Here is a 24,828-nt window from a genome sequence, read left to right as displayed (position 1 = left end):
ACTTTTAATTGACAGTTTTGTTTGTTATTAGTTAACTGTGCTAACTGGTGCTTATTACACTGATATGGACTGACGCGTCTGTTTACTCATGTAAAGAATTAACCTGGGAACTAACTAGTGCTTATGAGTTGGTCTGGTTATTTTATCTGTTAAGTCATCTACTGATTTTTCAACTCCTTCCTTCACCTCCACATATTCAGCTGCCTCACTGTGCTCAGAGCTGTCTTTGCATTTTACCATTAATTAACATTTATATTACTTAACCATTATATTTTTTGTGTGTGTTCCTCCTAGTGAAGTGATGGTCTTCACTACTATACTAATTATATTATGAAATCATGATTAAAAACAGTCAACAGCCTTTACTCACTGTAAATCACAGTAAAATCTTACATGGACAAACTGGCTAAGCTTAAATCATTGGCTGCTCATTCAAAGACATATGCAAAGATTTTCCCTTATTAGCAACAGTATGAAATATGCACATATAGACAATTTCTATGATGTTATTATCTTATATCTTAAATTTAAAGGGGCCAAAAGTGTTCTTTTTAGAGTGATACTATGAAAAGCCCACTCTTGAATCCCTGAACAACCCATCATTGGATGAGGTGTGCAAGTGTGAAGGACTTGTTATAAAGGAATTGTTCTTGATTTGTTTAGTTTATTGTGTAGGATCATTTAGATTAAATGTTAATTGATAATGTGTGCATTATTCACTTTACTCATAGACACACAAAAACAAGATATTGTAATTACTCAAGTCTTAATGATGAGTTTGTGGTCTAATTTGTAGTAAAAAGGATCACTTTACTGGAAGGGCTATACAAAGTTGAAATTAATTAATAGTAACAAATCAGTAAATTAATGAACAAATAATTAAAGGGACTAACTCATAACTATTTTTTTCAGTTCATTGTCAGTGTAATAAACAGATGTTAGTACACATTTAGTGAGTAATGAAGAAGCCAAACCCTAATGGTACCAGGGGAACCAGCCTGATGTCTGGAGAAGGGAAGTTAATTTCTTGCGCACAGGTACCAGACTCCTAGCCAGCCTGTAAGACAATGGGCTGATGCAGTTTTATAGCTAGACTGATGCCAAGATTAGGCCCAGCCTATACATGACAAGTGACAGGTGTGACAGATATGACCATGTAGAGATTAACAAGAACAGGTGGAAGAGAATGTTCTAAATACACAGTACAGGCACACACAATACAGAATACAATGACATGAAACACAGCACTAAACACATTACAGAGCAATACATTTCTACACTAATTAAACTATGAACTAAAAACCAACAAAACTATCAATTAAAGTGTAGTCAATTACTAATTACCAAGTAGCTCATTAATAAATGCTAAATGAATACTCAACTAATATGTAAACAATAAGAATTTAATTACTTATTAACACAATTATTAATTATTTTGCAACATTTTAATGTAAAATGTTATCCATTTAAGTTCAATAACTAAAGTCATTTGACCATAAGCCTGGACAAAACCACACTCTGCTTGCTATAGACAAATATATGGTGTTATGAGCTATAGGGAAAGATGTATTTTATACAGCAAGTTTGCATTGTTCAAATAAACAATATAAGTGAATCTATAAATCTCTATATTTTTATTAAAACAGCACATCTCATTTAGTTTCACTTGGTTATGCATCATCATTAACATCAAGGAGAAAGAAATCACTGAATATAACAACAATGATATTTTCTGTGGTGGTTTTGAAGCTGGCCAATAAATCCAACCAATAAAATATTGTCTTCTGGGCCAATTCCTCTGGTTGCCATTGACAACAGGCTAAACTTAATTGCATTCATTCGACTCCCTTTGAATCCCTAAGATCACATGTGAATGTACAAAATCATCAAAATGTTACTCAAGATTGTTGTGTATGATGTGGTGTATTTTCATGTTTTATGTACAAAAGACATTACTGATTTGGTTTAAAATAAAATGTGAGATTACACTATAATTTATTAAACATTTCAACATATTCCTGAGTACGAGCCATCTAAAACCTAAATATTAATGCAGTCTATCTAGAGAGAAATAGTATGAAAAGAGATGATAGTGTTCTGATATATTATTACTCTTCCAGTCTGTGTGAGTGTAATCTCACCGAGAAAAGCTGTGCAGTTCTGGCCTCTGCTCTCAGCTCAAAGTTCTCAAGTTTGAGATCGCTGGATCTGGGTTTCAACGAACTGGAGGATTCAGGAATGAAGCTGCTCTCTGCTGCACTGGTGAATCCACAATGTAAACTAGAGACACTGAGGTGAGATCACTTGCCAACATAGTATGTGTTTTGTATTTGTGATTCATTACTTTCTTATTGTGGCTATGAATCACCCACATACATAATATGGTTCTACAATATCATTTCTCTCCAAGGCTGTGTAGATGTAGTCTTACAGAGGAAAGCTGTGCAGTTCTGGCCCCAGTTCTTATATCAAACTCTTCAAGTCTGAGAAAACTTAACTTGAGTGCTAATAACCTGGATGATTCAGGAATTAAGCTGCTTTCTGCTGCACTGGAGCATCAAAACTGTAAACTGGAAGGACTGCGGTAAAATCATCCTTTTCTCACTATTGAAGCAGTTTACACACACATACACACACACACACTTTATCAGCCGGCTAACATGAAGCAGATTTCTATTACCCATGCTAGTAATATTTATAAAAGCTTTTGATGTTATAAAAAGCACAGCTCTAATTTGTAGTGTTAATTTAATCGTTTGAAAGTTTATTTCAGAAAAATAGGTGACTAATGGAAGACTAGCTGGTGCCAGGTGCTGTACATTGGCACAGAGATAGGCCTGGGTCATCCAATGGGTTTTATAGGCATGTGCCCAGGAGCCCGAACCACTAGGGGGCTCCCACAAGCAGTTATGAGAAAATCAAAACAGCTGTGGTTTTGGTGAAAACCAAAGTGGAAAAATGAACTGATTGGTCATTGTATTTCAGCCGATGATGATCCAAATACTCTCCACATCTTTCCTCAAAGTCTGCTTCATTTTATCCTCCAATCACTGCTTAGCAATCTAAGCATATTCCATTATTACTAATCATCATTAGCATGTTCCTTGAAATGTACATTAAATTTGAAGCTCCAGATATTCAAATGATGTGCTTTGAGGACATGTGAAAGCAAGCACAATGTTGTCAACTTGGTGCTGCATACAGTGGTTTTAAGCTAACTTAGCTAATGAGGGCCTTACAGAGTCTATTGATATTTTAAGCTAACCATATAGAAGAAAGCCATCTATGGTATTAACTAAAGCATGTCACATAAATGGCATGCCTCTCCTTTATCATGCACAAAATATAGCATCCAAACTATAAGCCTTTTCCAAAATATACTTTCTGTTGTCCAAATTGTTCATAGTAAACTTTCCTACTCTTTTCTATGTCAGAAAATTATATATGTGTAAGGGCTGAGGTTTAAGTTGCAATTAAATTGCAACAATCAATCAAAAGCACTGCTGTTTGTAACATGCAGAATTTGGGGCTTTTGTCCTTTCAGCTTTATCAAAAAAGTTCAGAGACCATGATGGCAGTCAAGCTTTTGGCCCTTGACAAATTGTATTTTGAGTGTAGGAAACACACTAGAATTATACAATTAGTGCTTGAGTGACAAATCATGAAGTATCAATGTTTCAATGAAAAAAGTAGGGTTTCCCTAGTTAAACCTGAATATTTCCAATGTTTGATAAAGAGTTTGAGAACCTTACTTTGTAAAATGTTTATATATATATATATATATATATATATATATATATATATATATATATGCTTCTGCATTTATTTATCTTAGCAAAAGTTTTCAAATGTAATAAAGTTCATATTTTGACTTTAATCTATATGTGCACATTTAAGTTGGAGTGTAAGCAGAAGGATTTTTTTCTCCTTCTTTCCACAGGCTGGCATACTGTTTTTGTACAAAGAAAGGCTGTGCTGATCTGGTTTTAGCTTTGAAACTAAACCCCTCACATGTGAGAGAGCTAAATCTGGGCCACAATAATATAACAGACTTAGGAGTGAAGCTGCTTTCTGTTCTACTGGAGGATCAACACTGTAAACTGGAGAAACTGAAGTAAGAGTTAGTCTCTTTACACTCTCTCTCTCTCTCTCTCTCTCTCTCTCTCACACACACACACACACACACACACACACACACACACACACAAAGCATACTCACACAAGACACCCACACACACACACAGATATCCCATACTTGTAATAACAGGACATGTTTCTGGAACATTTTTCTGACATCAGTTTATATGAGTTTTGGAGCTACAGTGGCAGGAAAATGTATTTATAGTTTTCTCCAGCATTTGGTTTTCTCTATAATTGAATATATGTCACAGTGAACACTCAGAAAATTTTATATTAGACAAAGAGAACAATATGAAACATAAAACACAACATTAAAATTATTATTGTTTTACAAGTCAACTATGTAAAAACTCAAGCAACAGATGAACCCAAATTTAACTGAATATGAGATTCAACCCTGCTGAATACAGACTCACTAATATTAAAGTTTACCATCAGAAACCTGATGTTTTGCTGCATCAGAACCTGGATATCTTGATTTTATTTGAAGGAATCATAAATTATGTTCTGTATCCAAGAATTTCTTATGAGAATGATTGTTCATCTGTCCATGAGCTAAAACTGAAATGTAATAGGTTTATGATGCAAGACTGGGATAAAACAAGAAAAATCTAGATCAGAACTGCTGAAAAGAAACAAAATTTTTGTTTTGGTTTGACCTAGTTAAAGGGCTTCCAAGAAGCCTCCAGTGAGGAGTTTATGCTAAAACACCTACCATTATATTTGTTCTATAACTATATTAGTTATATCATGGTTGGTTTAAATGTCAGATAACTGCTTCTTGAATACCATGCATATATACTTCCCAGGCTGTGGAATTGTAAACTCACTGAGAAAAGCTGTGCAGTTCTGGCCTCAGCTCTCAGCTCAAACTTCACATGTCTGAGAGAGCTGGACCTGAGTAGCAATATGCTGCAGGATTCAGGAGTGAAGCTGCTTTCTGTTGGACTGGAAAATCCATACTGTAAACTGGAGACACTGAGGTATGATCATTCACCCACCTACAATGTGTTCTGTATTTGTGATTGTGGGTGCATGTTCTAAAATCATTTCTGTTCTAGGCTGTGCAAATGTAATCTTACAGCAGAAAGCTGTGCTGTTCTGGCCTCAGCTCTCAGTTCAAACTCAGGCCTGAGAGAGCTGGACCTGAGTAAGAATGAACTGCAGGATTCAGGAGTGAAGCTGCTCTGTGCTGGACTGGAAAATCCACATTGTAAACTGGAGAAGCTAGAGTAAGATTATCACACTCACACATCTCACACACATCTACACAAACATACTATATATAGCAATGTGAGTGTGTTTTGAATAATCTTAGAAATGTGGAATCAGCTGTTTCAATGATATAAAATCATGTTCAAAAACATATATATTAGAAGGTTACAAGGTTACAAATCCACTGCAGGAAAGGTGAAGGAATTCATAAATTTTAGATAGACTGAACAGAGCCTTACATTGAAAATTAAGTTGCTAGTAAAGCCCTGGGTTCCAGTGGGGCTGTGCCTGGCAAGGGAGACTTTCTTGGTTCCTTCACTCTTTTTCTTTTTTAATCTGTGCTCAACTGTGTGTGGTGCGCTGTGCATGTGTGAAGTTTTTCTTCATCTTTCTGTAGGTTGGAAAAGAGCAGTATCACAGATGAAGGCTGTGCTGCTCTGGCTTCAGCTTTGAAATTAAACCCCTCCTATATGAGAGAGCTGAATCTGGACTGGAATGAACTAGGAGAATCAGGAGTGAAGGAGCTCTCTGATCTACTAGAGGATCCACATTGTAAACTGGAGAAACTAGAGTGAGTTGCTGAGTTACTGTCTTGTTACACACATGGAGTAAATACATTTTCTAAATATTTGATGTGGGGCACACAAACACTGTTTTAACATTTAGAATTCATTCATACTTTGTGTGCATGTGAAAGAGAGAGACATGGTAAAGAAAGTTCAATACTGTGAAAAGGGTCAAGTGAAACCACAGTTTTTAACTATTAGGATAGGATAGGACTGTGGTTAAATAGTCTTTACTCACTGTAGTATGCTGTCAGTTCTTATAGAAACTAACATTAACATAAATATGAGGTAAGCAATCATGTGTATTGTTTAATATTCAAAAATGTTTCCCCCCTGTTTGTAGTAATGGAATGGGTCATGTCCTAATGATTTAGCTATGAGTTGTCTAATTGGTGGTCATGTTCTCTACAGTGGTGCCTGTGAGAGATAATGCTTCCTAGCTGCCCCCCACACCCATCACCAGGTCCCCTCAAAATATAATTCTGACTACTCCTCTGATACACACACATATGCATGCACATATACATGCACACATACACAAACTGATGTGCTAATCAACTAATCAGCATGCTCAGTGAAAAATAACGGTTGTGCTTTGTGTGAGAGTTCAAACTGAAGCCAGGAAAGAGTGTCAATCATTTTCATTTTCATTTCAAATAAATCCACAAGCAAAATATTAAGTATCAAAATATCCAACATATATTACAAATACAAATAACAGCATTTAAATCAAAATTAATTTTTCAAAAAGACCACTCATTTTCTAATATTCTGATATAAATGTATTACTTATTTTGCCAGTTTCTGCACTACTGCTTTTGGATTCTTTCTTTTGCCTCTGACTTTTGGCAATTTTTAACATGGGAGGATTTTAGAAGAGGACGTTCAATTGCACTTTCTATTGGTCAACTGATTTGGAGTGACAGGTCTTCTGAACATACAGCCACACCCATTCCATGAGCTGTGTTCTGCCTCAAACATGGAGGAGTGCATTGAACTGAGAGTAGATTGTCAGAAAGGATTGCACCGACACAAACATCAAGCTGTGTAAAAAAAAATACTTTGGAAATTGAAGTATCTTAGATAAACTTAGCTGCTTATTGAAGCTATACAAACATTTGGCTTTGCAGCTGCTAGCACAAACTAGCCTAGCAGTGTCCACTAAAGGGCTAACTAGGCAAGCTTTGCTACCCTTTAAGTCAGTGTTTCTTAATCCTCCTTCTGGCAACCTACAGCTCAGTATAATTTCAACCATTCCTTGCCTTGTAACACCTGATCCAGCTCATTAACTAATTACTGAGCCCTCCATGCACTGATCAGGCATGAGATGGTAATGTTTAACCACTACAAAGAGAATAAAGTTGGTATGTCATGATTGGCCATGATTCGGGGATTATGAAGGCTCTTATATCAGGGTTGTTGTTGTTGTTTTGTTTTTGTTTGTATTTTTTTTTGTATTTACACAAAGAATCCCTCCATGTCAATCACTGAAACAGGCTTTCTATTTCAGCAAGCCAGTTTACAGAATGTGCTGCTTCAAATCTCTGCCTTTACATTAATACAGTGATTAACTGTAGATATTTAAGCAGGAATGTATATGTCTATCTATCTGCACTGCAATAGATTGTGACCTGTCCAGGGTGTATCCTGCCTTCCACCCAATGACTGCTGGGATAGGCTCCAGCTCCCCCCACAACCCAGAAGGATAAGCGGCTTAGAAGAAAAGTGTGTGTGTGTGTGTGTGTGTGTGTGTCTGTGTGTGTGTGTGTGTGTGCAGGTAGTTTCATTACGAGTATAGCTCACCTAGTTAGCAGTAGACAACACTGCTAGGCTAGCTATCACTACCATTTGAAAACTTTAAGGTAAAAAGTTCATTCACAAACAACTAAGTTTATGTTAGTTAATGCCAAAAATAACAGTTATATCCTTCTGTACAGCTTGTCACAGAACCCATAAACATGTTACATTAAGAATTTAAAAGGAAAAAGACACTGATCATAATATAAGAAATGCCAGTGCAGTGCTGCACCCAAGGCAGCACTCAGTATGACATGTTCCAACATGCTGGGGGCAGTTCATGTGAGTGTCTATGTGTCAGAAGACCTATCACTCCAAATCAGTTGACCAATAGAAAGTGCAGGTGAACGGGTGGTGATTGGTACAGTGTAGTGGGTAACACCTCTGCCTTCTTCGCTGTGGACTGGGATGCAACCCCCTGCCTGGGCAAGCACCCTACACTATACCAACAAGAATCCTAGAGCAAGACTCTTAACACTACCTTTGCCTACCTGTGTAAATATAATCAAATTGTAAGTCACTCTGGATAAGAGTATCTGCCAAATGCCATAATTGCAAATGTGAACATCCTCTTCAAAAGTCTGCCAAAAGTCAGAAGCAAAAGAAGCAATTCCAGAAGCAAAAAACATAAGAAAAATCAGGAAATTTAAAAAAATAAAGCAACTAGTAACAGGGGTAATACATTTATTTTAAAATGAGTAGTAATCTTTTTGAAAAAATAAGCTTGATTTAACTGTCATTATTTGTATTTGGACATTTTTGTACTCAATATTTTGCTTGTGGATTTTAGCATTGACTTGAAACTTTTGGCACAAATTTAACTTCATAGAAACCCAGAACAATTAAATTTTTTTTTAAATCTAAAACAAATATATAAGACTTTTACAATATCTAAATGTAATTGTTCTGTGTTTGTGACTATTTCTATTTTTACACTAAAGCACTTTAAACTCTCACACAAAACACAACAAGACAAATGTCAAGTAATAAAATCAATATTATCAGAGTATGTTAATTAAATATATTATAAAATAGACAGTAATGTAAAGAAAGAAAATAGTGTAATATAAAAACAAACAAATACAAAATGGAAAATGAAAAAAGGATAACAGAAACAGTAAAAGACATTTAACCATCAGTGTAATGAATGATTAAAATAATCACAGCAAGTTACTTAAACATAAATTTTGAGTTATTTTGTAAACAATTTTATTTGTAAGCTAATAGCTGGTACCTGGTGAACATCAGAGGATTTCATGTCTTTGGCTGATAAGAAACAAAAGCTGCCTCGCTACATTATGTAACATGGAGGGAGACAAAGAGGCAGGATGCAAGTGCAAGTCCTTAGCTTTATTGAAATCTATGACAAACAAAAGATCCACAAAGATAACAGAACAAAGAAAGAATACTATAGAACAAAACACAGAAAGAAAACAAAAGTCTAAAATGCAAAACTACAATGAAGAAACCATGAAGCCTGAGAAACAAAATCCTGGGCACAAGACAAACAACCAGGAGTATAAATGCACATGGAACAATCCAGAAACGTTTGGGGATTATGAGATGGTGGGGCTACAGATTATGCACAGGTGAGACAGATGACAAGGAGGCAGGACAAATGAGGAGACAGAGACCAAAACAATAATAAAAACACCTGGCAAGACAGACGAGGAAAGGTAAAGAAAGGCAGACAGAGGCAGAAACAAAGACATGGCAAGACAATATGATACACATACCTAGTTCTTTGCTCTTGAGATCTTTAAGAAGTATTTTATTGTTGTTGTTGTTTCGTTTGTGTGTGTGTGTGTGTGTGTGTGTGTGTGTGTGTATGTTTAATTTTATTTTACAGAATATTTGGTTGCACTATTTTAAGGCTCCCAACATACAGACTTCAAAATTCATGGATGAGCACTGAATAACACATTTCTAAAGCAATACCTGGGATGTTTATGAACAGCTAATGCGTGTTTTCACAATAATACATATGTCTTAAGAAATAAATCATATTGTATTGACATAAGGACTCTTGAGCTAAAGACATTTGTTCCATTGATGACCCTGCTCTGAAACATATTTCCCAAGCAATGTAGTTTATAAGCCAGAGGCCTAGTGTTACTGCATATTTAAAGATTGACCTTTCTTTTGTGACTGTATGTCAATGTCTAAATACTCTGTTTTGTTTTGTTTTTGTCTTACAGTGCCTGGCCACATCGCACTTAACGGGAAATGTTTAGGTAGGCTACATGCATGGAAAACATCATCAATAGTTCTTTCAGTAACAAACAAAATGACATGTTGACATCATGACCAATGACCCAACACTCAGAGAGTTATGAGAAGAGTGTGAAATCATACAGAAGTTACTGCTTTTTCCTACCAATGCTTCTCTTCTCTGTGACCCAGAAACTGATTTTTTGATGTCATCTTACTGGATGGGACATGTGAAGTGGCTTCCAGCAGAAGATGCATGAATGTGTGCTGCCCAGGAAGACTTCTGCAGATTTTAAAGTGAAATCACTGCACACATTCCCAGAGGGGATGGACAACATGGATCATTCCAACTATGCAAATTCTGTATTTTGTTTGTATTTGTACAATCTTAGTATTTTGTGTATATTGTAACTGATTGACAGTAAAATCAAAATCACACAGTAGAAGACCATGCACAAATTTAAGAGGGCTGGCCCCACATTTACTGCGATTGGCTACCAGGAGTATTAGAAGACACCACCTGTTCCAGAAACTTCTCTCTGGAAAACATCTATTGGCTACAGAACTGAACTGTATTTTTATGGATACTCATAGAATCACTAGACACCTGAGAATATTTTGCAGTACCATAGGCGTGTCTAGCCCCCTTTTAGGGAGTGCTCAATGCTGGGCCTCATTAGGGTTGGAGGCTGGCCTCACTGGGTGCTCAGCACCCCTAAAGCTCTGATCCTAGAACTGCCCCCGCACAGTACTGTATCTCTGGTGAACAGGAGTTCCAAATTAACCTTTCATTTCCATCTAGTTCCAATTCAATCAATGACTTTCATTACATTATTTATTCCCTTAAACTAGAAACCAAAATAAATGAACTGTATTTTTATGGATATTCATATGCATGAATTACAATGTAAATACTGCAGATTGTAGATTGCAAACTGCATTGTTCTGCCTTGGTAATGTTTTCTTTGTGTGTATGCAGTAAATATGAGGTTTCGTGATGGTCTGCATTAAGTATTCATTCATATTTATCTCTGCATAATTAGGGAATTGACACTGAATACGTCAAGGCACATTACTGCAGAATAAAAGTGGTTTTGTTTCTAAAGCTCATCAAAGCTTGTGGCCAAACCAGCTCAGCTGATCCTTCATGATGTCTGTGGTGATGCTAGAGCTATTGTACCTATTAAGCAACTTAAATGGCTTCTTAGCACTCTGCAACTGCCATAACACAATACATGATTAAATCAACTAGGTCCAATGCCATACAAAAAGTACATCACTACTGTCGGAACAAAACTTGGTATCTCCATTTTTATCATTTTTCAGTTTTTGATATAATTTGAAAATGTCCCTTTACATTGTGTGTAAATTGCATGATAAATGAAGCAAAAGAAATGTCCCAAAATTACTTGGAAAAAAGTCTGGTTCCAATGACTTAGTAAACTATACATTAATAGTAAACTATGTTTTTTCTTCTCCTGTAAAGTATTTTGGAGATATGAGATTTTGTTCCAAGAGCAGCGATATGTCAGAAACAAGCTACAAGATAAATGTAGTTTTTGCTATAACATTATTTCATTTGTTTTGACTTGTAATTGGAGAGCGAAGGTGAAGTGCACAGGGGATAGTCACTGCTATAAACATTGCACGTGGAATTATAAAACATTAGTCAAACAGTGATCTTTGTAATGTACATTAACCCATAAATGGCTATGGGCCCACCAGCAGGCCCAAAGTTTTAGTATACACTTCTACAACCTGAGAAAAGCTTAATCAGTTTGCACTGAAGTCCCTGTAGTTACTGAATAATAAGCCTTAGTGTGTAATAAGCCTGGGATTTTAAGGGGTGGATGTTACTTAGTTGACTGTTTCTTAAAGTTAGCTTATGACTGTACATTACAGCATCTAGCTTGCTAATATTATCAGCAAAGGAGCTAAGAAGCTAAGCACTTTAGTTCTCAAATTTTCTGCTCCATATTTAATGACTATGGCAATAATATAATCTTGTTAAGTTAATTAAACCAAAAACAATCCTGGGGCAGTCGTGGGCTGGAGATTAGGGAACCAGCCTTGTGACAGTAAGGTCGCCGGTTGATCCCCTGAGCTGACAGTACGTGACTGAGGTGCCCTTGAGCAAGGCACCTAACCCCCAACTGCTCCCCAGGCGCCATGGATAGGGCTGCCCACCTCTCGGGGCAAGTGTGCTCACTGCCCCCTAGTGTGTGTGTGGTGTTTCACTGCACGGATGGGTTAGATTGCAGAGGTGAAATTGTGGGACTAATAAGGGTCACTTAATCTTGATCTTAATGTCCATGATTGCATGATGGTGACTGGGGGAAACCTGCAGTACTGCAAGTGATTTTAGCTATTCCAAACATGACCGTTTATTTTTAGTGTTGTCTGTCCTTAAATAAGAGAGACACAAAACTGGCCTCCTGGTTCTTGTTCTGATTCTTCAGCTGATGAAGAGGGGTCCAAAAATCTTTAGGAAAAAGTGCATTTAAAAAAGAGCTTATGTTGCTTTGAAATTCAGAGTTGTTATACTGAGCTGAGGTAAGGATGATGTCGGTATGATTATGAGGAACTGATAAGACATTGTGTATACTCAGGGGTATGAGTTAGTCTGATGAAAAAGGCCCTTCAGACTTGCTTTAGATAGGGGAAAACACAGGTTATGACACTGAGGGCCCTATTTTCTGGCAGCCAGAAGTGCACTCTAGTGGTATAAATGTAATTTGATAGTTTGTTGCTCAGCTGCATTTTTTTTTCTTCCAGGTTTGGAAGGCCGCTGTCAAGCACAAGTTGGAGGTTTGCTTACTCAAACACAGCCACTAAAGCTGGCAATTAACAGATAAGCGCAATCATGTGTGTTTAAGTAGGTAATTCACCAAACTGTACTGGACACTTGCCCTCCGGAACTGGAGTTGCGCACCCCTGCTTTAAAGGATGATTTTGCATACATTTAGCTTATTACTAGCTCAATTTGTGCTTTGGATTCAAGTAGATAATAGCATAATCCTTATAATTAATTTATTTTAGTTCTAACTAATTGGGTAGATTGGTCCACGTAGTATGAATTGGATTTCTCTTCTTTTTCAGCATTACATGGTTACTGAAACATGCTGCTGAGAGTTGACATGACGCTACATTTTATGTTCAATATGTTAAATTCAGCAAATAAACAGTAATTGTTCATTAAAATCTTGAATGTGAAGAAGTGTGTAATCTGTAGAGGATTTGTTAACTTATTTCCACTCATCAAAACATGTAATTTGAGCAGATGCACCCAAACCTTGGCATAAAACTGTACACTTTATTAATTCAATGAAACTGACTTAAATATAACCATATAAAACAGCTGCCTATACATGAAAGCCTACGTATTATAAACAAACTCCTGATTATCTCAGGATATTAAAAACTTATTTTGAATTAAAAATGAAAATATATCCTACAAAGTCTAACTTCAGACAGATATAACCAGCAGATGTTGCAGCAATATAGTATTCCCAGTGTTACAAAACACTTTCAAAACATTTTCTGAAACTAAAAGCAGTTGACTCAGAAATCCATATAACAGAAAGAGGAAGCCAGCAGGGTCATTCTTTGTATGTAGTGGATTTTCTCATATAAAGTAAAGCATATATATGCTTTCAATGGGTTTATTTCTATGTTTTGCTTAATTTACTATATAAAAACAAATATATGAATGGAAAATTTTTTTTAATGCATTTAACCACTTTTTTACCACTTTTTCTCATTCTTCAGACCTACTCAGTAGATTCTTTTTTGTTTGTTTTTGGTATTTCACATTTTTTGTCTTTTTGTCTTCAATATTACTTTTCACACTGTGTTTCTGCTGTTTAAGCAAACACTCAGCCTACAATGACACCACTTCCATGAAGTGACTTCACGTTTGGTGGGAATGGCATACTTGTTAAACTTGGTAAATCCTCACACTCCTCTTGATTTTTGATGTTCTTGATATTTCACCATTAAAATCCACTTTTTAAATATGTTTATGAGATATAGTTGTTTCAAATATATTCAAGATCAAAAATTACTTACACCCTGGCATTACAGAGGGTATAGAAATGCAACCAAAAAAAAAACTGTTTTAAATAATTATTTCAACCATTTTCTACATTTTGTAATGATTTCATTCTGTTTTTGTGTAAGTACCAAAAACAGACACAATTTGAATTTGTTCTTAATTAATGTGGCTTGTTTTGACATTACTCATAGATATGAAACACAAAAAAGTTTTTTTTCTCATGCTCGCACCAGAGCCCCTCCCTTCCACTGGAGATGATGTGTTATCATAAAGAAACCAGAATGATTCCACATGCTGCAACTTTTAAAAATCCCTCCAGCACTTCCTCCTTATAATGTACAAACTAGTTCAAAGTGGAACTGAAGTTTGCTGCAGCGTTAATTTTGTTAACAGGACATCATAAATAGTATTCAAAGAAAAGCTTAGATGTTTTAGTCAGAAGATGGAAAGTTTCAGTCCAGCTCATTCAACTTCAATCCAGAATATCATCACAGCTCAGACAGGAGGAAACATCTGTGCTCCTGTCATTGACGGAACTACTATTCAAGGCGCACTGACTATTATAACTAACATACATGGGGGTAAGTCACAGTCTGAGACTTTTTAAAGCTCTTAAATTTTGTGTCTAATGTATATTTTGTATATACAGCTCCCAGACCCATGAGGTGGTCTTCACAGCAGTTAATTCTGTTCCTCATACATGGCTAAAGTTAAAGAGTGACCATGCCTATGTAGTCACCGTACCAAGGCTTTGTCTGCTTAAAACATACTTTTATCTATTAGCATTCAGAATCAGGTGACATGAGTCAAATTAAGTATGGTTGTATGTTTGGTGTATAGTGCTTATCTCTGTTTTTGATTAACTTTTGATTTTTAGACATTTTCATTTAGCTTAGATTAACAGCAATGTAATACACTTCATGAATAATGTTCTATTTATATCCTATCAAGCTCAGGAAGCTTCAACTTTCAGCAGCAGCGCACTTCAGGATGTTAACTCTGCTCTCACTGAAGGTAATGTCTGTTTGTAGATATCATTGCTTACGCACTATTTACTGCAAGGTTTTGAAAATGGAACATATGTTACTGCTCTAGTGTTAACAGGGGTTTTATGTTTCACTTTTTGCATTATTTTATGACTGCAGTGTGCCATGTTGCACACACCAGCTCATGCCATAAGAAATTAAAACATGACACACTGTAAAATGTAGCAATTGCACTAACTTAATTTTTGAGGGTTTACTTTACTCATCTGTTACACTTATTAATGCAAATCTATTAACACACTCTATTTCTTGTATAATCCTTAGTTACTTAGGTAAAGTTCGTTGAGATCAATTAATTTGTATAAGTCCTACAGGCTGAAGAGTATTTTGCCTAAGTTCACACAACTTGAATACTACAGACAGTTGGAATAACTTAATCTGACAAATTCAAACCAACTCAAAAATGAATTGTTGAGATAGTAACTCAGTCATTTTGAGTAAAATCATTTGTTAGCATATTTTGAGTTAAACACTTTATTCAAGTGTTTTATTTTCACTATTTTTATTTAAGTTGACTTTACAGGTAGGTACAGACAGGGTTGGGTTAACATTCAAATGATTTGGACTTCTTATGCTTTTCATGTAACTTTAGACAACTTTGGACATTCAAATGGGGTCTTTACTTGATGAAAGCTTGGTCAATACAAACTTGAGTAAAACTTGCATTAATCCTATTGGCTCTAAGGGGCATGTTTGTGGGTGTGTCTTTCCACCTTGTTTAACCTACCTTCTCTGTGCAGTTATTCTCCCCAGCCTACCTTCCCTTGGGTGCATACTTATTTTCAAAATTTTTTGGAGCTCTTCTAATCTCAGTCAGTACTGACTATAGATCAGTGCTGAGTAAGCTGAGCTGCCATGACCCCACCTGCTGAGTGTGGTTCTTAACACTTTAGACCACTTCTGCATTCTGGGCTGAACTGTCAGTATTGGGCGACATGATCTAGAGCAGTATTAAGTTAAACTGTTCAAGGCCTTCTTGTCAAAAATGTTCTGCCATTCTGTATAAATTTGTTAAAATTAAAACCTAGTTTAACTGTTAATGAAAGAAACTGAGTTAGCTGAACTAGAGTGGCTAGACTTGTGTAAAGGCAGTAAATATAAGTTAGAATTACTTAATTGTATTGAGTTAGTACCACTATTATATAAGTCCAAAGTACTCAATCATTTTAAGATCAAAGGAGTGATTTACTCGATTTACTTAAGTGTATACAACAATAAACAAACGTGTTGTTCATACTCAGTTCAGGGAATTACTCACGGTCAAATGATATGAGTAACCTTAAATGGTTTAAGGAAATTGGTTCCTTAAACCATTTGAGTTTACTGAACTCAATAGGTTTTACAGTGCATGAATGAAAGCCAGTACAAGATGCAGTGTAAAAAACAGTCATGTCAACAAAAGTGATACTTTCAGGCTTTGGAAGGGTGTGAGTGAGATCAGAGTACTCCCTCCTCTCAGGTTTCTTATCACAAGTGACTGTAGGAAAAGAAAGAAAGGAATTGAACACATAATCTCTGAATGACTGGGTCGCAGTGAGACAGAATTGAAACTCTGGAGCTATGAAATTGCTAAAACTTTTAAAGACACATCAAAATGTTTAATAACACAATTTATTAAATACTTCTTGACACTTTGTTCTCTGGGTAAATTTATTTCAGCACAGGTAACTGTTCTTTATAAAAACACAGACAATACTTTCTATCTAAGCATGAGGAAAATTCCCATTTCTTTTACACACATGCAAAACAAAAAGATTTAAGTATGTTTTTTACTCCTGAGTGGTGCAACATTGTAACTGCCTGATCTTCAGTAGATCATGTGCCTAACACCAAAGCTATCTGCAAACAGAAGCCTCAGAGGAGGAAAGCACTCCACCCCTACCGCAGCCTGGGGCCTGTGAATAGAGAAGTGGGAAACTGAGTTAAAATTCTGCAGTTAAGCAATTGCAGCCTTCTATGGAGGACCATATTCAACCATATTCAGTGTTGTTCTTAGAAGGCTAAATGTAAATTGTACTATTGACCTGAGATGCAGAACTAAAATATTAGCTAGGAGAACTTTATTGAGCTCTAAAAGAAGAAATGCATCTGGTTCCTTTAAAAAGTCTTAATGCCTTAGATTTAACTTGGCCTGACCTTTAATTATTTACAGTATAGAAGGAGGCTGTGGATAATAATGTATAATGTCTAACAACCAAAGAACCGACTGATAATATAAAAATCATATGTTTGCATATATGTTTAGTGATTTTTTTTGTTAATCCCACTGTTTATTGATTTTTTTGTGGAAATAACCATGAAATCCATTACCAAAAACTTCCAAACATTAAAATATTTCTTTGTTGTCTGCCTATTAGAATCAATCACTGCATACAAACAACACCACAAGTCCATACTGGAGAAGAAATACAGCAGTTTTAAAGAAAGACTCTCATATCATGGAATCTCAACATCTCTGAATGAGATCTACACGGAGCTCTACATCACAGAGGGTGGGAGTGGAGAGGTCAACAATGAACATGAGGTAAGACAGATTGAAACAACATCCAGGAGAAAAACAACACAAGAGAGACCCATCAAATGCAACGACATATTCAAACCTTTACCAGGACAAGACAAACCCATCAGAACTGTCCTGACAAGAGGAGTTGCTGGAATTGGAAAAACAGTCTCTGTGCAGAAGTTCATTCTGGACTGGGCTGAAGGGAAAGCAAATCAGGATATCAGTTTCATATTTCCACTTCCTTTTAGGGAGCTGAATTTAATAAAGGAGAGAAAACTTAGTCTGTTGCAACTTCTTCATCGCTTCTTTCCAGCAACCAAGGAATTTCCATTAGTAAACAGTGATGCCTACAACATCCTGTTAATCTTTGATGGTCTGGATGAATGTCAACTTCCTCTAGATTTCCAAGACAATGAAATTTTGTCTGATGTAACAGAATCAAGCTCAGTAGATGTTCTGCTGACAAACCTCATCAATGAGAATCTGCTTCCTTCTGCTCTCCTCTGGATAACATCTCGACCAGCAGCAGCCAATCAGATCCCTCCTGAGTGGGTTGACCAGGTAACTGAGGTACGAGGATTCAGTGACCCACAGAAAGAGGAATACTTCAGGAAAAGGATCAGTGATCAGAGTCTTGCTGAAAAAATCATTACACACGTAAAGTCAACAAGAAGCCTCTACATCATGTGCCACATACCGGTCTTCTGTTGGATTTCAGCCACTGTTCTAGAAAGGATGTTGAATGAAAACAAAAACATCCCCAAGACTCTGACTCAAATGTTCACATGTTTTCTAAATTTTCAGATAAAACACAAAGCCAAAAAGTACCATAAAAGATGCGACACTGATCTAACTAGAGAGAATATTTTGGCATTAGGAAAATTGGCTTTCCAACAGCTGGAAAGAGGAAACCTAATCTTCTATGAGGATGACTTGAGAGAATGTGGCATTGATGTCAATGAAGCATCAGTGTACTCAGGAGTGTGCACCCAGATCTTCAGAGAGGAGTTTGTGCTCCACCTGGAGAAGGTGTTCAGCTTTGTGCATCTGAGTGTTCAGGAATTTCTGGCTGCTTTATTTGCATTTCTTTCCTTCATCTCTGACAACAGAAATGTGCTCCTGGAGCAAGCCACTGGATATTTTGGTTTTGGACAATTGGTTAGAAGGTCACAAATATCAGGCTTCCTCAACTGTGCAGTGGACAAGGCTTTAAAGTGTGAGAATGGACACCTGGACCTTTTCCTCCGCTTCCTCCTGGGCCTCTCATTGGAGTCCAATCAGACTCTCTTACGAGGCCTACTGCCACAGACAGCATGTGACTCTCACAGCAAAGACGAAACAGTGAAGTACATCAAGGAAAAAATCAGGGAGAATGCCTCTCCAGAGAAATCCATCAACCTGTTCCACTGTCTGAATGAACTGAATGATCATTCTCTTGTGCAGGAAGTACAAATGTACCTGAACAGAAGAGGCAATAGTCGTCTAAGTGGAGCTAATCTCTCTCCTGCTCAGTGGTCAGCTCTGGTGTTTGTGCTATTGAACTCAGAACAAGAGCTGGATGAATTTGATTTGAATAAATATGACAAATCAGATGAATGTCTTCTGAGACTGCTGCCAGTGGTCAAAGCATCCAGAAAAGTCATGTAAGTACTTTCATGTTTAAATGAGTTGTGGCACTGTTTGCTATTTTAATAAAAAAATCAGAGTAAGGCACTACATTAGTTAACTAGAAGAGTGGATTTCCTGAAGAAAATGTACAGTTATTGTGCAGCTTAAGTGATTTCCAGATATTTGCCAGGGTGTTAGTTTGGTATATTATGTGGTTTCTAAGGTTTTGATATGGGGTTACTATGGTGTCCAAAGTGGTTGCTTGGGTGTTGCTAACTGGTTGCTATAGTACCCCAGATAGTTGCTTAGGTGTTGCTAGATGGTTGTTATGGTGTTACAGATAGTTGCTAGGTTGTTGATAGGGGGTTGCTATGGTCTTCAAGGTGGTTGCTAGGGTGCTGTTAGCTGTTTGTGATGGCACCCCAGGCGGTTACAAGGGTGTTGACTATTATTTATTGTCATTGGGCCTCATTCACAAACATTCTTCAGAAGAAATTTCTTCTTAAAACCCAGTTTTCACAAAGATCCAGACATTGATGATATTGGTGAATGAGGCCTATTGTGAATTTAAATAATTCTTATTTATTACAATATATTTAACTCACAAGTCAACAAACAGCTAATAACTAATTTATATAAGATATATATATATATATATATATATATATATATGTGTGTGTGTGTGTGTGTTAACATGTCTTATGAAAACATAACACCTCATTCCAAAGCTTACTACTAAATCATACTGTAGTTTAGATAGAGGACAAAACACAGGGAAGGTCATGCTTCTGCTGTGAAAAGTGCTCTTTATTACACATACCAGAAACTGATGGGAAGTCACCATTAGCCACACACTTCACCCGACAGTGACCCACACAAAAAACCCCACATACCCCAACACAGAATAATACAAGCAAATCAACACAACAGGTCCCTTTGTTGGATGGTGTGCGCATACTGTGAGCCTTTGTGTGTGGCCTCCAGAGTCTCTCTGAGCCAGTTCCAGCCAGTAGCAGGATGCTGCAATATGATTTTATTGATCAAGGCATTATTAATTGCTTGCATAATAGTTAATTAATTACATAGAAGCAGGTCTTAAGATTAATTGTTACAGCATCACTTGATCACTTTTTATATTCTTAATAACTTATACATTATGGATTTAAATTTTATCAATTATTCACTAAAATGTGTTTAGATATTTTATTCAGTACCAGTTGCAATTTCAGTGGTTCCCTCAGTGATGAACCCGCCATAGAACATAGTCTTCTTTACTTTAGCTCTGTGAAGCTTGGGTGTAGTTTATATCTCTTCCTTCTCATAATTTCCCCTAGCTGTGTCTCATCAGTGTTCTGTGTATGTATTTCCCTCTGTTCTCTATGTGGCATTGTAAATCTCATTTATCAGTTGCTAATTTTATCTTGGATTAACTTACTTAGTCCCCCTCTTTGTTTCCTTGTATTTCTTCTGATAATTCCTGGTCATGTATCTGTTCTGCATAATTTCTTCACTAGGTTGTGTGAGTGTAATCTCACAGAGAAAAGCTGTTCAGCTCTGGCTGAAGCTCTCAGCTCAAACTCCTCAGGTCTGAGAAAACTGAATCTCAGTAACAATAAATTGAAGGATTCAGGAGTGGAGCTGCTCTCTGCTGGACTGGGGAATCCACACTGTAAACTCGAGACATTGAGGTTAGTCTATTGATTTTTCCACTGTGGAACACATTCAGAGTTCAGTTAAGCATGCTTAGTAAGGAAAAATATGGAATTCATGCAATCATCATAGCAAGTTACAGTGTGTGAGCAGCTAAGCCTAAGCCTTAACACATCATCACAGATGATTTGAAAGGTCAAACTAGAAGAAAGTGATGTCAACAAAAATATTGATGTCAACACAAATAATGGTTTATATAATTTATCATTAACTTGTTTATTAATTTATTACTTATTTAGGAACAGCTAACATTTTATGTATACTAATAATTACTTATTGATATGACTAACTCTGCAGCAGGTATTAAATATGTGCTCATCTGCTGGCAATAATTTGAGTTAAGTAATTCTATTGGCTTATAAGCGTTGGACGGTGTTTGTATACAAAAATCCACAAACAAATAAAAGCCCAATCTTCAGTATTCTTAAGTGAAAGGCACAATTAATGTAAGTACAATTAATTTTGATTAATTTTGCAATGGATTTAACTCAATAGTGCATGAATATATATGTATGCCAGCTTTTCTCAAACCAGGTCCTGGAGGCCCAATGTCCTGACATTAAAATGTGCAGGGCAGTGGGCCTCCAGGACCCAGTTTGAGAAACTTTGTGCTATGCTATGAATCCTATGTGCAGGGCAATACAGAATCTTAAAGTAACATATAGGCTTATAGGCTACTGGATCTACTAATATCATTAAATTCAAACAAAGTTTTTGCCTGCTTCATTTATATTATTGACTTATTTATTCTTATGTGGAGGTAAATGAAACCAGTCAGGTGAGCCAATGAGTCTGATGTGTCCCACCTAGTCCAACCATAAGAGAGAAGAGAAACATGATGTCTGTATAGATGTAGTTATTCTTATTTTGCCTTCTGTATTTTGTATGTATGTCTGTAGGTGTTTTCTATGTACATTTAGTTGTAAGTTTTTATTCTGAGGCGTTTTTTTTTTCTCTTTGCAGGCTGCAGCGCTGCTGGATTAGAGAAGAAGGTTTTGCTGCTCTGGCTAAAGCTCTGAAATCAAACCCCTCACACCTGAGGGAGTTGGAGCTGAACTACAATTATCCAGGATACTTGGGAGTGAAGGAGCTCGCTGCTCTACTGGAGGATCCACACTGTAAACTGGAAAAACTACAGTGAGTTACTGAGCTACTGGAGTAATAATATAGCAAAAAACTGAATTGATATCCCTGATCAAGACTGTGTAGGTATCTAAGTGCACAATGATTGGTAGCAGTGTAACTATGGCAAGCAAGACAATTTTATGGAATTTTATGGAAGTAGGCAGTTACTTGCTTTAGGCTTTTATTTTCTACCAAAAGCCATTAAATGACATTAAGATTGGGGAGCTGTGTATATACGTTTTTCTTTTTGGCACAAGAAAAAAGCTTTTCATCTCCTGTCTTGTAAAATTATAAAATTTCCATTTGTTAGTTGTTTGTATAGACCTTTATAATAATGAATTTTACTTCAAATGTTTTAAATGTATATTTAAAGACACACATGCAAAAAGGTTCAACTTAAAGAATAAATGTAAAACTTCAAATGCTGGTCCTGCTGTTATCTTTTAGTGTTATTGCCAGTTACAACCCTTTCCAATTCTGAGCCATTTTGTGGTTTCTGGTAAAATTCACAGCTATACCTAACATGGCCATCTTCCATTCTTAAGAAAATTGTACGGAATGAGTTATTCAGTACTACTCAATGTATGCAATACTGAATAATTTATTGGTGCATCTCTATATGTTAGTAACCAGCATTTTATTCTCTTTAATAATATTTATTATTATTATCTGTCAATACATATTTCTTGTTATTATTTCTTAACATTGACAATATTTGTATGAAAGCTAGTATGCATGTAAGTGTTTGAGTATAACAGAAGAATAATTGTACTTTGACATCAGTGAAACAGAACAGGTTTAATTTTATTCAGTAGCTGTATATAAATGAAAGGGTGAAAGTTATACAGAGGATGAAGTTAGATTCCTACTTACTCTATTATGACTAAAACAATTCATTTATAATTTTTTCCATCTCTCACACATATGTATGCTCATAAGCATATTCAAAGGGAAAAACTATACTGTAGTAGCAAAACAAAATAATAGCAGTACATCAAAAATGAAATGACATTAACTACATTCACAAATTAAATATTTTTATTCTTCCTCTCTTTAATAAATACACACAAAGACACAGAGCAAGCATACAACTGCCTAGCAGATGGAATCTGCTGAAATCTGCAAATGTATGCTGGTGTTGTTCACAATCATTTGTGTAGGATGGACAGAAAGGAACTTGTATACTGTGTATTGTTTATGTAGTTGTGTATTCCTCATGTTTTGCCTTGTATGTGTGCTGAGCTGAAAGTATGAGATGTTTTCTCTCTCTAGGCTGTCTGACTGCAATATTACAGAGGAAGGTTCTGTAGTTTTGCTTAAAGCTCTGAAATCAAACCCTTCACATCTGAGAGAGCTGAACCTGAGTGACAATGAAGTAGGAGAATCAGCAGCAAAGGAGCTCTCTGATCTACTAAAAGATCCACACTGTAAAGTAGAGAAACTAGAGTGAGTTACTGTCTCTTTACCTACACACATTTAGCTAAGTATTGCCAGCCTATGTAAAAATCATTTAAAAAAAAACGAGATAATGAAAAGTGTAATTGTGATTATCTGGTTAACTAAATCTTGTGCTGAAAATAAATGAAAAATCTAACATTTAATTGAAGAAAATGTTGCCTAAGAACATAAAATCCTTGACCAAAAAGTTCAGGGGAAAAGTTCTATTTTGAGCTGTAACACAATTCTTAACAATGTGTGTGTATGCATGTTTGCATATGTGTTTTAAATAGATGGCAGTGATTGATATTTCACTATTTTCCCACCAGGCTATGTTACTGTAATCTTACAGGGAAAAACTGCACACCTCTGGCCTCAGCTCTCAGATCAAATGTCTTAAATCTGATTGAGTTGGACCTGAGTAACAATGAACTGCAGGATTCAGGGATAAAACTGCTCTCTGATGCTCTGAAGAATCCACACTGTAAACTGGAGATGCTGGGGTGAGATCATCATTTAACCAAAGATGGTGTGGTGTTTGTGTGTGAGTAGAAGAGATGATGATGATGATGATGATGATGATGATTATAATGATGATTATAATGATGATTATGATGATTATTATTTATTATTTCTCTTTTTCACTTCAGGCTAGAAGTTTGCAGTATTACAGCGGAAGGCTGTGTTGCTCTGGCTAAAGCTTTGAAATCAAACCCCTCCCACCTAAAAGAGTTGAATTTGAACTACAATAAACCAGGAGATTCAGGAGTGAAGGAGCTTTGTTGTCTACTGAAGGATCCACACTGCAGACTGGAAAAACTACAGTGAGTTGCAGACTTAATGACTCTTAGGTTACATTCACACTGTAGGTAAAAGTGGCCAAATCCAATTTGTTGCCCAGAGACTATTGTTCATATGGCTGTCCATGTTATCTTTTTAATGTAGCCTATTTCTGACATTAATCTGCATATGTTCAGAGTCCTCAACACTCCTAAACCAGCCCACAGGAACAATGACCACCTGGCATACTCATTGAACAAACACAGTTGCCCTGTTTGTCAAAAGCAGCCATCAAATGCAGACATCAAAAGCAGCCGATTAAATCACCTTGAGTTGTAATTATGAGAAGCTTCTCCCTTTTTCTCTCTGCAGGCTGGACATTTGTTGTATCACAGAGGAAGGCTGTGTTGCTCTCACTACAGCTTTGAAATCAAACCCTTTATCACACCTGAGAGAACTGAATCTGAACTACAATAAACCAGGAGATTCAGGAGTGAAGGAACTCTTTCATTTTCTGGGGCATCCATATTGCAAACTGCAGAAACTTCTGTGAGTTACTGACTTACCATTTTTTGGCTAAAATCACATTGTAGATCAAGGTGTCCAAAGACATTTTTGTTTGGTTGTTGTCTTCTA

At 36.3% G+C, this 24,828-nt stretch overlaps 1 protein-coding gene across 1 annotated transcript in view; it reads left to right on the top strand.

Annotated features, from left to right (window-relative positions):
- Positions 1-24,828, top strand: part of LOC118822939 — a 47,848-nt gene that overhangs the window by 12,865 nt on the left and 10,155 nt on the right. The window contains exons 12-26 of the mRNA XM_036592265.1: positions 2,121-2,294; positions 2,411-2,584; positions 3,941-4,114; positions 4,950-5,123; positions 5,202-5,372; positions 5,753-5,926; positions 14,389-14,564; positions 14,935-14,997; positions 17,387-19,175; positions 20,655-20,828; positions 21,814-21,987; positions 23,248-23,421; positions 23,742-23,915; positions 24,063-24,236; positions 24,565-24,741. Coding sequence (XP_036448158.1) covers positions 2,121-2,294; positions 2,411-2,584; positions 3,941-4,114; positions 4,950-5,123; positions 5,202-5,372; positions 5,753-5,926; positions 14,389-14,564; positions 14,935-14,997; positions 17,387-19,175; positions 20,655-20,828; positions 21,814-21,987; positions 23,248-23,421; positions 23,742-23,915; positions 24,063-24,236; positions 24,565-24,741 — 4,116 coding nt within the window. The remainder of the gene's footprint in view (positions 1-2,120; positions 2,295-2,410; positions 2,585-3,940; positions 4,115-4,949; positions 5,124-5,201; positions 5,373-5,752; positions 5,927-14,388; positions 14,565-14,934; positions 14,998-17,386; positions 19,176-20,654; positions 20,829-21,813; positions 21,988-23,247; positions 23,422-23,741; positions 23,916-24,062; positions 24,237-24,564; positions 24,742-24,828) is intronic.

The sequence above is a fragment of the Colossoma macropomum genome, unplaced genomic scaffold (assembly GCF_904425465.1).
Source record: "Colossoma macropomum unplaced genomic scaffold, Colossoma_macropomum, whole genome shotgun sequence".
In the NCBI taxonomy this organism is placed as follows: Eukaryota; Metazoa; Chordata; class Actinopteri; order Characiformes; family Serrasalmidae; genus Colossoma; species Colossoma macropomum.
This window is presented reverse-complemented; position numbering and strand designations above follow the sequence as displayed.